Source organism: Peromyscus californicus, unplaced genomic scaffold, assembly GCF_007827085.1.
Source record: "Peromyscus californicus insignis strain IS unplaced genomic scaffold, ASM782708v3 Scaffold_8__1_contigs__length_139910024, whole genome shotgun sequence".
Classification (NCBI taxonomy): domain Eukaryota; kingdom Metazoa; phylum Chordata; class Mammalia; order Rodentia; family Cricetidae; genus Peromyscus; species Peromyscus californicus.
In genome coordinates this window covers 102,280,967-102,295,500 of record NW_026294606.1, presented here as the reverse complement: position 1 = coordinate 102,295,500, position 14,534 = coordinate 102,280,967, and the positions used below count along the sequence as shown (strand labels likewise).

General features: G+C 50.0%; 1 protein-coding gene across 1 annotated transcript in view; it reads left to right on the top strand.

Annotated features, from left to right (window-relative positions):
• Positions 1-14,534, top strand: part of Zfhx3 (zinc finger homeobox 3) — a 167,549-nt gene that overhangs the window by 110,261 nt on the left and 42,754 nt on the right. The window contains 1 exon segment of the mRNA XM_052729394.1: positions 12,190-12,300. Within this exon segment, the coding sequence (XP_052585354.1) occupies positions 12,190-12,300 (111 nt within the window).

The following is a 14,534-nucleotide window of genomic DNA, read 5'->3' as shown; positions in this document are numbered from 1 at the left end:
CTCCCTGCGGCAGCCTTTGAGGAGGAAACAGGGTGGCCAGCCCACTTCCTTGGTCACATGACCTTTGAGCACTTGTTCCCTCCTCCTGTGGGCTCCCTCACTGGTCCATCCATCTCTTAGTCTGTAAAACGAAGGCTCTCAAGGTCACTTCCTCCAACCCAATTCCTTTGAGCAAATGCAGAGCCCTTGGGTGACCAGGTTTCTGCAAGCGGCCCTTTCTCCTCCACAGGGTCTCACACTTGAACAGCAGGTGTTGTCTCCTTGTTTGGACTACCCTGCTTACTTACCCCTTTTGATGTTCTAAATGTGAAAGAAAACCTCTGATTTTTGCTCGACCTCAAATACGGCTACCTAAAATTTACATCCGTAGTCCTGGAGCTGGGCACCAGTTTTCAGCTTCTCAGCATTCTTCCCCCAGCCTCTTTCCAGTGTCTCCTCTTCTCTCAGGATATTTCCTGTTTCCGACTTTTCACCGAAGTTCTTGAGCGAACTTCGTAGCCGAGTCAATTCATAGGTTAGCCCCCTTTGGAGAGAAACCAGTGCGTTTTCTCTATCATAGCATATACGTAATGGGGGGGGGATTTGCTTTTATTTTACATGTATGAGTGTCTGTCTGCATGTATATATGTGTACTGAGTGCATAGAGTGCCTGTGGAGGCCAGAAGAGGACACTGGATTCCTGGAACTGGAGTTACCAGTTGTGAGCCACCGGGTCGGGTACTGGGGGCCAAACCCCAGTCATCTGTAAGAGCAGCAAGTAGTCTCCACCATCGTGCTCTCTCTCTAGACCCATAGTCTTCATTTTAACATACTCTGCTGTTTTTTCCCCTCATTGATTATTATCCAATTTCCCTCCCTTTGTACTGAGATGTGGTGCTTGGTAAGGGGTGGGAGGTTCACTTCATCTGTCCGCTTCATTGGGCGTCGTCATCACCGACACGGCGTTGAACGTTTGGTTGTATTTATTTCCCCCACTTCCTACAAGCCCATGCCAGACAGTGAAACGACACCTTTGATTGCTCTGCCGTCTCCGTTCCTTACTCTCTGTGTGCTAAGGATCTATCTTGCACTTGGAAAAAAGTGGGGAGGATCCTGTGTGAAGGGTTTCCCTGTTAGTAGAGTTCTAGAACATTTTCCCTGTTCCATTGCTTACAGAGAAGGATCTCTACACCTCAAATTTAATGTAATGTGGTGCTACAAACCTCCACAGGTCGGTTATACCTGTATTAAGTACCAGTTCTTTGTCACAAAACTGTACTTTTCTACCCAAGTCATCTCCCTCCTCATGGCTGTGCTTGGTCTTTGGTGTCAAGGGTCCAGTCTTCCAATGACCCCGCCAGTGTAGCGTATGGGCGTAAGCCTCAGTTTTGACCACCATCGATTGTAGTGTTTGCTGTGATTGATGATCGCTCGTGTCACTGTGCTTTGAGATGTAGTGCTGTGTACACCGGGGACAGGGAATGGAAGCCGTTGCTTTTCAAGCATGCCTAACCTGCCGTTAGATCTCCTCAGCTCTTTCTAAGAGGAAAACCAAAGTAGATGAACAGAATCTCCCCCCCCCCCGCGCCCCCCCCCCCCCCCCCGCCCTTTTGGATGATGAACAGAATCTTAAGGCTTGGTTTAAAACACAGTACCTCCGGGAGAACAGAGGAGGAGCTGCCGTGGGTTAGCATCTCTGTGAAAGGGATATGGGTTAGCATTTTGTTAAATCCTAGAAAATTAGTTTTATTGTATAGGATCCAAATTCAAAACAAAACAAAGACAGACTTTGGGTAGAACTATTGGTATGGCTTTCAAAGTTCCTCCACAGGAGGAGCCAAGAATTTTCTTTCTCCCATTGGCACAGAAGAACCGCAGAAGTTGCTGTGTCAAGAACGACAGTTTAGGCACCCCATCTGCTTGTCCCCATGACTCAAGGAATGCGCTTGAGCCAGAAAACATTGGACTTTCCCCTGCACCTCAGTTTCCTGCTTCCCTTCAACTGTCTTAGGAATTGTCAACCGAAACCTGTTGCTCCCTTATTGCCCGTCTGCTTCAGAGTAGAGACCTGACGGTCCGAGAGAATGACCTAGGTTTTGACTTTATACATGGCAGTGTGTCTTCGAATGTCAGCTGGCCGTAAGATCGCCTTCCAGAGCTGGCCTCTTTGCTTGCAGCCAGGCCGTGTGTTATGGTTCTTTGAAGGTTCTCCAGGTACTGGGAGATGGAGGAGTCTGTTGTAGGTTACCTCCAGGGTCTGCCTGTCCACGTGTCTGGCGTTGTTGCATTGTGGTATGTGGTGCCTTGCAAATGCGTTGACCTCCTCTGCACACACTTGGGTCTGCCCAAGGAAGAGCAGCGAGTGTTGCCCGTGTTTCTCTGGGTGAAATCCCACTGAAGTTGGCCCGATTTCTGTTCTGTCAGATTTGGTTTGGCAAGTGTGAGCCTTTGTTTGCGCTCTGTTTTTATGAATCAGCTTGTTTTACCAGCTGTCCGTGTAAGTGGCTTATGATCCTGTAGAAGCAGCTCATTGACAGTCAGTCCCTTGCTGCTCTGCCATCCGCTGGTGGAAGTGGACGAATGTTTTCGTCTGAGTTCTTCACTTCATGGGGTAAAGCTGCTTTCTGAAGGGTTAGACTCCTCAGGCACGATGGACTGAAGAGAAAGGTGACAAACAAGCTGGGAATCGAATCCAGGTCTGTCATCTGTGTGCCCTGTGGCTCAGACCTCTGCAGTCAGGGTTCTGCTTTTCTCCATTTTGTACTATTTGTCTCAATGGTCGGAAACAAAATGTTTACCTGTTACTTTCTCTCTTAATTTGCTTTTTAAAAAGTCCATAATTCCCTTGGGCGTGGTCAGATCATGCCTCCCCTGGTCCTGTAAACACGCTGGGTCTGCACGGCAGCTGTCCTGCACGGCAGCTATCCCGCCCTCCCTTGCCCAGCGAGCTCGTGCTCTGGTTCCTGTACGTGTGGCATCCATCATCGCCGCTGTTCCCGTCATGAGAGCCATCCCTCAAGGATTTTGCGTGTGCCCATTAGGTTCTAATCACCTGCCTTTAATATCATTTCTGGTACATCCTGTTCATTTCCCACACACCTTCATTTGGACACAGATGCCTGAGTATGCTTACAGGCATCCCTACCCCCCACCCCTACCCCCCACCTCCCAGCCCCGCCTTTCTGCATTAAGTACAAGCTCTCTCTCTCCAGTAAGTCAGTTTTGACTCTGAAGGCCATACTAGTCTTCTATAATGGAAAACGTTGGGGGGGGGGGTGTATGTGTATGTGTGTGCGCGCGCACACTTTAATTTACTCTATCACTCATGTGTGTTTATCTATCTTGTCTTCTCCTCTTCAACCATGGAGGCTTGGCAGTGTTTATTTGAAGCAGGGTGTTATTGAAAGACAGATGCTGTGGGGACTGCTCAGGCCTCACACCTGGAATGTTAAAAAGCTTTCAGGCAGATCTTTTCTGTTGAAAAATGTCCCTTTCTGCAGAGGGGGCAGGCAGGAAGGAACTGGTACCCATCCATGAGGCTCCCCATCTGCATCCCTCGGGTGGCTATGCACTCCTAATTTTGACACCCGCTCCCCCATACTTTATGGATGATGTGTTCAAGTCTGTGAAATGATTTGGTGTCTGATGAATGAAGTGAAGTCCTCCCCCCCCCCTTCCATCTAGACCTTCATCTCTCCCTCAGCTCCAGGGACCCTCAGACTTGCAACCCCCTGCCTCTGCCCTCTCTTCCCAAGTAGCATGCTGAGCTGGAATCAGTGTCTTCTCCCAGTGGCTTTATTTTTGACTGCCTGGAGAGGGGCACCTCTCTCGGTATCAAGGACCTTCTGTTTTGTCTGCCCCTACTTTCCAGAATATTCCAGTTTGGTGTGAGGTTAAACTGTGCAAGATGCCATTTAAAAGAAAGGAGAGCACGAGAAAGATACGTGTCAGAACGCATTTGTTAGATCATGTTTTTAAACAAAGTATGACTGGAGGGGTAGGTAGGTTGTTGTTGTTGTTGTTTGTTGTTTGTTTTTTTAAGGGTTTTTTCCCCCAAAGAAAGGAGAAAAGAAAACAAAAACCAAAACCAAAAACCCGCAAATCCACTGAGCTCCCAGAGAGCGTCTCTCCTTTGTCGTGGCACTGACATTGAAGTGTAATTTTTCATGGTTATTTGGACTGGAAAATGGGGGGAAAGGGAGAGATGGGTCTGCGATTATTTCCCATAAATGACAACACAATCACATCACGCTCCGCTACAAACATGCTCAGGGAATTTGCCTTTTTTTTTTTTTTTTTTTTTTTTTTTTTTACATTTCATGTGTGAAAGTAGCAGCCACAGCCAGAAGCCCTATATGTAGACAGCCCAAGGAACTAATCTCCGCTGAACTCAGTTTCCTCCGGAGTTCTGGGCTGGAGCCGGGCTTCTTATTTACTGTGCGTTCGGAGAGCATTTCAGAGCTGGGCTTGTATTTTACAAACTGGAACTCACACCTCTTAGTTATTTTATTTTTTTGAAACCTTCCCGGTGAATAGCCACCAGGCGAGTCTGCAGCACATCGGTTCGGTGTGCTTTGTCCCCGCACATCCGCTTTCATCCTTTCTGGGATTCTGCAGGGGGCAGCCCAGGTGCTTTCACTGAGCCTGCAGATAAATGGGACCCGGTGCCGCGCAGGCTCCCGGCATTTCCTCCCTTTTTCTCCTCTCTTGACCCCCACCCACCCCCTTAATTCTAGTGTGGTTTTGACAAACAGTTCAAATGACCAAGTGGCCTTGCCTGGGGGAGGAAAAATGGCAGGGCTCGTCCTGGCCACACAATGGCAGCATTCTTAACTCCGTTCAGTGTTGCTCCTGCAGGAGGGACAGCTCCGAGAGGGGAATTTTCTCTGCAAGGCCGTGGGCTCCGGACCCACGAGGACTCTGTCCCGGGGCTGCGTCAGTGAAGTCAGTTCGAAGGCGAGGAGAGGAGCCTTCCCAGGCTGCTGCTTGCCGCACAGTCCCCATTTTTCTCGCTTCTGTAAACAGCGGCAGGATCTTCAGATATACAAAAGCATAAATGGTCTCTATCCCCCAATTAGTCATTTTTAATAACACCCAGAGTTGCCTTCCAAGTGTTGATTCTTCCAGCCCGATGCCAAAAGGCAGGTCGGTGGGGGTGGGGGTGGGGGTGGGGGTGGGAAAGGAGGTCAGGGCGGTGGCGTGGAGGCTGGATTCCTTCATGGTCCACCTTCCACAGAGCTGTTCTGAGAGGCCTCTGGGAGGGTGGTAGCCCTATACCTAAGCCTTTCAAGGGGCATCCAGAAACGCCAGGTGTGGCCCCCAGGTGTCTTGGCTGAATGAGCCCTGCACAGAGCAGAGAGTTGCTAAGTTAAACAGTCACTTCAAAGACCCACAGGAGAAGAAGCCTCTCACTGGAGAGTGGGCACACGTCTGATCCCATTCCTGTTCTCCCCCCGGCCCTTTCCTGTCCATGTCCTCCTGGCTTCTGGTGGGCTGGAATGTGTTTATAAACGTCATCTCCGAGAAGGTGGTTTTGTGTAAACAACGTGTCATGAGTTTGACTAGTGTCTTTTTTCTTTACTTTTTTCAACCACCAAGGTGAGAAAATGATGCCTAGGAATACTAGGCTGAGTCCGGACAGTTCTCCCTGCGGGTACAGGGCAGTCCTTGGCAAACCTAGCAGAACTTAACTGGGTAGAAATGTGAGAAATGGTCAAGGCAATGGTGCCCCTGGAGAGGGAGCCCCCTTCTGCCTCTTTTTGGCTCTGCCTTTAAGCTTTCCTGCCAGGACTACAGTAGTTCTCCCTCTAGGGGCTCTCCTCCCCCTCTGTTGGTATTTTCCTTGATGAATCTATAAGTAGTACAAAATCAAACAAAGTTGTTCAGCAGTTTAAAAAAAAAAAATAAAACCCTCGGGTAACTACTGCCAGGTAGATGTGTAAATGCCCTGCTCTCCATGTGGGGGTGAGGATGTGTACCCCTTTGCTGAGAGGCTGAGGACGTGATGTGAAAACAAGGATTTGTATTGTGGTGGGCAGGCCACTTGGTTTCCGGGGAACATTTGTGGAGTGGCGGAATTGTTACCCAGAGTGCTTAATTGCTCCAAGTTGCCCCTCAGGCAGCTTCCAGACAGATTGTTGGGGATGGAAGGAGGCGGTGAGTAGTCAGGGAAGAGACCACGTTTGGGAGTGTTGCTAGGTAGCCTCTCTCAGGATCAGAGTGTGACAGTGCACTACAGACACGGGCCAGGGGCCTTGGAGAGTCCCCTGCTGGTCATGTCTTTGGTCACCTTTCAGGGAAGATGCCAAAGTGTCCAGGAGGGAGAATGACGTGGTTTTCTGCTCCACCCTTGGGCTATAGCTTGCTGTGTCATCACCATTAGATCGGAGGGAGGAGACAAGGACTAGAATTAACAAGCTGAGGACAGAACAGCTGTCTGTCGATCAGCGTTGCCCATTGCAGCCTGGTACAAGTTTCTGTTGTATATCAGAATTTTAACACGGGGATTTTCTTTGAAGCCAAGTGGTCATCTTTTATGCTGCGGATTTGACCTCTTTTGCAAAATAAAGCATGTGCGCTTTGCATGATGTCTGTACCCAGTAGAGGTTTCCCACCGATAAGAAAATGCCAAGAGGATTGGATACACTAGGCTGTACCCTCGCCTTGCCATTGTGCCAACCAAGGCTGAAAGAGCAGAAGTGATTGGTGGGGGCATATAGCGTGTGAGTCCAGGGCCTCCACCCAAGGAAGAGGGACAGGAGGACTGACGAAGTGTAGCTCAAGGCCCTCCTGCTGACCGCCACCCTCTGCGTCACTTCGTCACTTCCGCTGGTCAGTGTGTGCGGTGCTTCCCACCTGCCTAGGTGGTTGTTCCTTGGGTTAATTAGGTGGCAAATGGGAGAAAGGCAAAGCTTTAACCCTACCTTCAAAGTAAGCAGATTGGTTATTTTGTTTTTCAAAGAAGAGGTCCCATATACAATTAAAACTTGTTTCTGGTAAACCTCATTCCAGGAAGGGATGGGCTTTTAACAAAAGGCTTTTGACAGCTGCAGGCTATTTCATTTTTTTTAATGCCGAATGAAAAATCAATACATTTTTCTGGGTTATACATATTCAGAACAGGCCTGATATTTCCATTATAATGGAAAGCGGGCGTCTGCACACCTCGCCTGTCAGAGGCTCGCCGTCGCATTTTCCAAGCCACTGCTAAATATTTCAAACCTGATTTGATTGTGGTTCATGACAGCTAATGTTTCTCAGCTCTTGAGCCTGCCGACAGGCAAACGCACTTTACCCCCCTCCACCCTCCCAAGCATCCCCCCCCCCCCATAAAAGGGAATGAACAATTTCATTCTTCGGGGATCACAGATTGGTGTGTTATTTAAGTAACACATTCGTGTGAGAGCCTTGGGTACAGACACCCTGATTCTTCGGAGAATTTCCAAATTTCTATCATATTGAGGCACTGTGGGGGCTTTGTCAGGTTTGAATTAATCTACATTATCCTGTTAAGAGGTAGGAACAGAGGGATTAGTCTTAATCATTGATTGACTCCCCTTTCCTTCAAGCCTGTAAGCGATGTGTAAAATACCCCCAGTGGACACGTCACTCGACCGACCCATTATTTGGGGGGAAACGGTACCTTTTTTTTTTTCAAACTGGAATGCTTTCGGGGGAGACATATTGGGGGAGCCTTGCTCTGGTGGAACGCTGACCTGGTAATGATGCTGTTTTCTGGGTTTGGCTTCCGCCTTGCACCCCTTCCACAACACCAACTTCCAGGTTGTTCGTGAAACTCTTAAAATCCCCATGGGAATGGCAGCTGACACACGCGTCTCCCTCTGGAGAAATCACAGGAGGATCTTGTAGTCACCTTGATCAGGAGGTTGATTGTCAGGGCCTGGGGAGAGCAATTTGTGGGAGGTTTTTCTAGGTCTGTGGTCCCTCCTCTCAAAACTCTAAACTGCTTCCTTTAGGGTCTGTCTTTTTGCAGGAATTTGTAACAAGCCGGGCTCTGCCTCTCACCAGGAGTTGAGAGCATAGGAGCAGGCTGGGATGGCTCGGCCATTAGAGGGCTGGCCTGGGAGTTGTAAAAAAAAGAGGTAGTAAAAATACAGGTTTCTTGCCGGCCGGTGGTGGCACACACCCTTAATCCCAGCACTCGGGAGGCAGAGGCAGATAGATCTCTGTGAGTTCGAGGCCAGCCTGGTCTACAGAGTTCCAGGACAGCCAGGGATACACCGAGAAACCCTGTCTTGGAAAAACAAAACAAAACAAGATAGATTTTTAGATTGCTCAGAGGCCCTAGGCCATGTTTTATGTGGCAGTGAAAGGCAGAGGGCACTACTGGAAGACCATGTTAGTTTTCAAGATTTCCTTCCATTTCTGGGCCATGGTGGAGCTCCTGCTGGTGGAGAGCTTGCCTACCAGGCATGGAGCGCTTGGTTCCATCGTGTTCACAATCCCAGCACTTGGGACATGGAGGCAGGGGACTATACAATCAAGGTTAACCTCCACTACACAGCAAGTCTGAGGCCAGCCTGAGATTCAGGTTAAAAAAAAAAAAAAAAGTAAAGTTCCCCTTCCACATTGAAGATGTAGACAGACGGGAGGGTTACTCTAACTGGAGGACCATGGAGCTCGGCTCCTGCAGGGTTTTAGAGACCCCTCCTCAGGTTATCTTTTCAAACCAGAATTGTCTGGGGTGCCTCGGACTTGCTACCGTCTTCTGAGGACTGGGACTGTGGTGGGGGTGACCTTCCCAGACCCTGCCACACCCTTGAGAAAGCATTCCTGCTGTGCTCCAGTGAGGCTGTGACATACCATTTCCTTCAAACCAGGTGTGTTGTGTCTGCTTGAGCTCTGAGGGCGGCGTGGTGGCTGTTGAGAGTGTTGGTTGGAGGAAGACAACCTATTCCTCCAAGCGAAGGACAGAATTTTCCAGATAAAGCCCATCGCCAGCCCGCGGCGTCCTCGGTTGTTCCCACCGTCTGTCAGCAGCTGATACTGGAGAAAGGAAACCAGAAACATGGCCTCCGTGATGACCCCGGCGGGTTGCCACCGCACAGGGTCGGAATGATCTGGGGGGGGGCGGGGGAGCTGCCGCTCCGTTCCGCACTCTGTCAGCACGCGGGGGTATCCGATGCACGGCCCGGAACAGAACAGGAGCTAGCAGGCAGCCCCAGCTCAGTGGGCAGGCTCTGGTTCCGATCCAGAGGCTGCTGCGCCCCTGGTCACCACACACGTCCAGGGGCCCGGAGAGCGACCCACCCTTCCCTGTGGGTTGGTGAGAGAGAGAGCTGGCATGACACTTGAGGGACCAGTGAAGACACACCCTGTCTGTGAAGCATCATGAGCCTGAGCTGTCCAGACGGATTTGCAGTTTGTAGCCCTGTTTGTTAATCATTTTCTCTACCTTTTTTGGTATTCAGCTCTCAGGGTTTTCCGGTTAGTGTCGTCAGCCTGGGCTTTCATCCATCTTAAAGAGCCTTTGCCCCCTCTCGCTGTTGATGATGATGGTGTAAAGACAGATGGTGTAACTGCTTGTGAATGTTCTATTTTATTTCCCCAGGACTAGACCCTTCACTTAGAGCCGTATATTATTTCCACATGCTCAGGTTAGGCAGCCCAGACTTGTCTGCTTCCTAGCCAGCTGCCCCTCCTGGGCCTTGCCATGCAGAGGGCGACACCTGTAGGTCACAGGTGGAACTGCAGAGACTCCTATTTGGCTGAATGGGACCTGGGTTTTTTTTTTTTTGTTGTTGTTGTTGTTTTAAACTTGGGGCGAGGACACTGATCCCCTGTAAAAGGATCTGACTTGTTCATAAGTTCCTTAACCATTCTTCCTAGAGTACACATATAGTTTTCTCTTAATGTATAAGTCACAGATGATAAAACAAAGCCTAGAAACTTAAGAATGGATTTACATCTTGAAGAAAAAACAAGATTAATAACAGAAACAACAACCTCCTGAAGTAAAGTAACCTCTTTAGTTTACTTCCCCCACCACCACCTTCTTGAAACATAGCCACCTTTGTTTTCTGTTGGCACGGAGCAAGCAAGGCAGGCAGGCAGGGCCTAGGTGGGCTCAGAGCGAGGGATCTCGGAATAGTCGCGCAGCATCTTCCAGAGTGTTCCTCACATATTCTTGCTTCCGTGACCTGCTCACACTTCACAGCCTCTGTCTCCTGGATGGCATTGCTTGGGCAGCTCCAAAGCCCTGGCACCGGTCCCGGGTGACGGTTTTGAACTCTGCCCTGGTAGCTAGCTGCAGATGCTGGCCTTGGCTTTGGTGGCCCAGTAGGTATGTACCACCTCTGCTGAGAGATGCCTTGGTGCCTGGCTCATCACCGTAGGGGGAGCTGTCGATTGAGGTGATGATGGGTGTGTGGGCCAGAGAGACGTGCCCACTGAGCCAGCTCTGCCCTCTCCCATGTAGTTACTTTATCAGTCCTGCAGGTGATTTGCGCCACGGCACATATTTAAGATACCTAGCTAGTGTGCATATGCACAATTTAATGTTGGTTAACTTATTGCTGGTATTCCCATTAAAGATGAATTTTATAACCGTCTTATCAAAAGCCTAAAACGTGCAGAGAACATTCTACCTAGACATTAGATGGCACATGTGTCTTTTGGTACAACTTCTTGTTTTACCCTTCTCATGTTTAAGCATTGTTTTTCCTCTCCAAGACTCTATGGTGTTGATATTGAGCGGTATATCTAATGAATGTCAAGCCGTGAATGCCTGATTTTTGTCTGTTCGAACTAAGAGTAAGGTCAGGAGACTGTTAACTTTGCTGTTCAGTGAGCCAACAAAGACCCACAGGAAACAGAGAGAGAGCCCCGAGGTCACATGGAGTAAGCAGGACCCGTGGAGTTGCCTCTGGGGCTCTCTGCTGTTGTAAGGAAGAAAGAGCGTTCTTCATTTTGCTAGCCACCAGCACTCTATCATCTTTCTACAAGACTTAAGAAAACACAATTCTAGAATGATCCTTCTGGCCTTGAGTGTTCTGGAAGCCCCTAAAGATCAATTTACTGTGACTGTTTTACCCCATCTGTGGGAGAGAATTTAGAGGCTAGTTTGGGGAGGTCCAGGGGTGTAACACCTGAATTATGTAAAGGTAGGTTCGAGGCCAGCCTAGGCCACAGTGTGAGACCTTGTCTCCAAAACACAACCGAAAAAACAGGCTTGTGTTTAGAGAATCCTGGGATCTAGACTGTGTCCTGGTCTTGGCTCCGGCTGAGTCTGGTCTGGGCTTCTTGTGACGGGGTAGGAGTGTGTGTGTCTTCTCACACTTCTGAACCCAGGGAGGTGCACGCCAGTTTCCTCGTCATGTTAGGAGGTTTTCAACTTGAGTGTTTGCTTTAGTCTTTAAAAAGCGCGCGCGCGCGCGTGTGTGTGTGTGTGTGTGTGTGTGTGTGTGTGTGTGTGTGTGTGTGTGATGTACCCGCATGGGTGCCTGTGCCAAGGCACATGTCTGGAGGTTAGAGAACAACTCTCTGGGGCTGGTTCTCTCCTCCTGTCTTTCTGGAGACTCTGGGACTCAAACTCAGTCCACCAGGTTCGCAGCGTGCCGAGCCATCCTGCCAGCCCTCTTCTTCCTCTTAACTCACCCTCTTTAAATGCATGAGTTGGCTGGTGACCCAGCGGCTCAGGAGAACAGAGGACTGATCCCCACCTCAGCACCACAGTGTCTTTCCTTCTCCTCAGCGTGGGCAGCCATTCCGCTTCCTGGCTGGCCTAGTTTGGGACGCAGCGCTTCCGCTGTATGATGTTTACCCCTTTGCCTCTCCCATCTGGCTTCTAGAATTTCTTATACCAATAAAACACATCACCGATGTTCTGTGACTCTCGAGACTGTAAGTGACTCCAGGAACTCCTGTTGTCACCTGGCATGTGTGTAGACACTGCCAGGCCAGTGAGGACTTGGCCCCTGGGTCTGATCTAGTCTCCAGCCTGAGCTAAGTGACGGCTTCACTTGGAGAGAGCTCAGGCGAGGCACTCAGCCTATCTGGAAGGACCTAACAGTCACACAGCTAGTACTATTCAGAGCCTCACTGGGCCACTAGGAAGACAGGAAGGGCAGAGCCCCTGACATCTGTGTTTTGTGGTTGGTAACTCTTGGGCCTGGGGGGTGGGGTGGCTAGGAGTCCTTCATCTCCTTCCCAGCTTTCATCCTTGACATCTCTGCTTTTCCCATCTTGCAGAAGAAGCCGTTGAAGATGCCGAAGGACCCAGTGATGCACCTGCTGACCCAGAGGAGCTGGCCAAAGACCAAGGGAGCGGCGGCGGCGAGGAGGGCCAAAGCAAGCGGGCAGGTAGTGTGCATGGCCATCCTGGGCCCCAGGCCTGGGAGAAATGGAGCTGGCACTCAGGGAGCAGACCCACCACCCTTCATCTCCTCTTCCAGAAGGATGCTGGCCCTGGGCTTGCCAGAGGGAGTTTTACTAGGTCTCCTCTCCCCCCCCTTTTTCTTTCTGTTTTGAGACAGGATCTCATGCACTATAAAGACCAGGCTAGCCTTGAACTGGCAGAGATGCACCTGCCTCTGCCAGGGTTAAAGGCAAGCATCCTCATACCCTGTTTTTCTTTCTCCTTTCCCTATTCTTTTTTAAGCACCCTTCTTATTGAGCACCAGGCGTCTGAAGTTTTGAGGTCCCGTTTCTTGGGCAGCTGCTCAGCGCTGTTGCCTTGTTCTTGTCCTCCTTCTTCTGTTGAAGACCCATCAAAGACGTTTGTCACATGGACCTTGGTTGAGGTCACCCTTGATTCTCAGCCTCAAGGTTACCAGAGGCAGTGAAGGGTGGGCATTGTTCTGCATCTGGGGACCTGGGCCGGGCCTACGTACTCTTCCCAGCATTCCCCTTGCCCACGGCTAGCGTCCGCAGGGGGACAGCGGTGTAGTCCGGCAGGGGGACATTTTAGCAAAAGCTGAACAAATTGAAGAGGCCAGGACAGGAAGTGCTATTTCTGGAAAAGCCAGTGCCGAGAGAAGAGAACGGCCATTTCTCAAGATGACAGGATCTCTGTCCTGAGGAGAGGAGAGCTGAGACAGAAGGAAGGCTCAGGGGTTTGGAGGAGGAGCTGAGGCATTTCTGAGAGGATTTACTGGGCAGATAAGTCTCACAGACACCACCACAACGCTAACAGGAAATGCTGTGACAAGCAACAGAAATTATTCTGTTTGGTCAACCTCTAATTCTTAACGCCATGCTCAGTATTAGAATTCCTTGATTTTTTTTTTTTTAAAGAAAATATTTACCTTCTAGAGTCTGTATTGGTTAGGCCTTTGTTACTTTGCTAGGCAGGCCTGTTCTTAAATCATATTGAGGGTTGGGGGTTGGCCTTCATTATTTAAACAAGGAAAGCAAATGACTGAAGGCTGAGAAGTCCTGCCTCTGACGAGCCTGCAGAAATCAGGGCTGTGTGGCCTAGAAAAGTAAAGTGTGGGAGGCTTCCAGGTAGCAAGAAGGACAGGCATGGGGAGGGGACGTGCCACGGGGTTCGCTAATTCCTGGGAGCAAAGGATGGGGTGCCGACTGAGCAGAGGGGCGCGCCAGGTAGATTTCACTGTCCAAGTGGCTCAGAGTCCTCTTTTGAAGTAGGCTCTGTGGCGTTTCCAGTTTGACCTTGCTGTATCTATCACTGAGGGGCAGCGTCAGATGCCTTGGGAGGGTTTGTGAGGGAGAGCCAGGGAGGAAGGGGCGGTCATCGGTGAGCAAGGCCCCCTTGGATGTGGGAAGGGGTGTTTCTACCTGTGTTACCTTGGCCTTACTGAGTCCCTAGTTTTTACTAAACTGTTAAGGTGAGAGATGTAGACAGTGTAGACAGCCACCAAGCATCGTGTGCCCCGAGGGAGCACACTTCACTGACACACTCTGAAGGCCCCGATGACCTTCAAGGTCACCTGTGTTAGCATGATCTGGGTGCTTGGTTTCTGGTCATGACCCTGCCATTTGCTGCGTGACAGTGCTTAGCCTCTTAGCTTTTCTGTGCCTTCCTATTTAAATGAGATAGAAGTTAAGTATATAGTGTCCAGCATCCTGTTGTCTTAATATAGGAAAGCTCAGAACAAGGCCAGGCATATGGCAAGCTTTGTGTCCTGAGTTTGTTAACTAGTCACTCAGGAAGCCTGAGGGACACCAGTAGCTGGCTTCTCCATTTGATTATGAAACCAACGCCCCACCACGGAGGCTTCTAGGAGTTTTGAAAAGTTAGCAGGAGCGGCGTACAGGAGTTTAGCCGGGTCTGGTCACTGATATTCGGTGTGTATGTTGCTTGCATCCCATGTGGGTGCCAAAGACATTATGAAAGGATGACTGCTTGCAAAGTTCCTGCTGTGTGTGACACCCAGCACTGCCGGCTTGGCATGTGCGTTTCACATCCGTGCAACCTGGGTAGGGCAGGCTTTGTCGAGGGCAGTTCAGTCAAAACTGGTTCGGTATTGATGATTCAGAGTGAGTACCATCTTCCACCTTCACGCCAGTGGACATGCTCAGCAACCAGGAGGCCACTAAAAGGCGTAGAAGGAGAACCATCGAACTCATGTCCA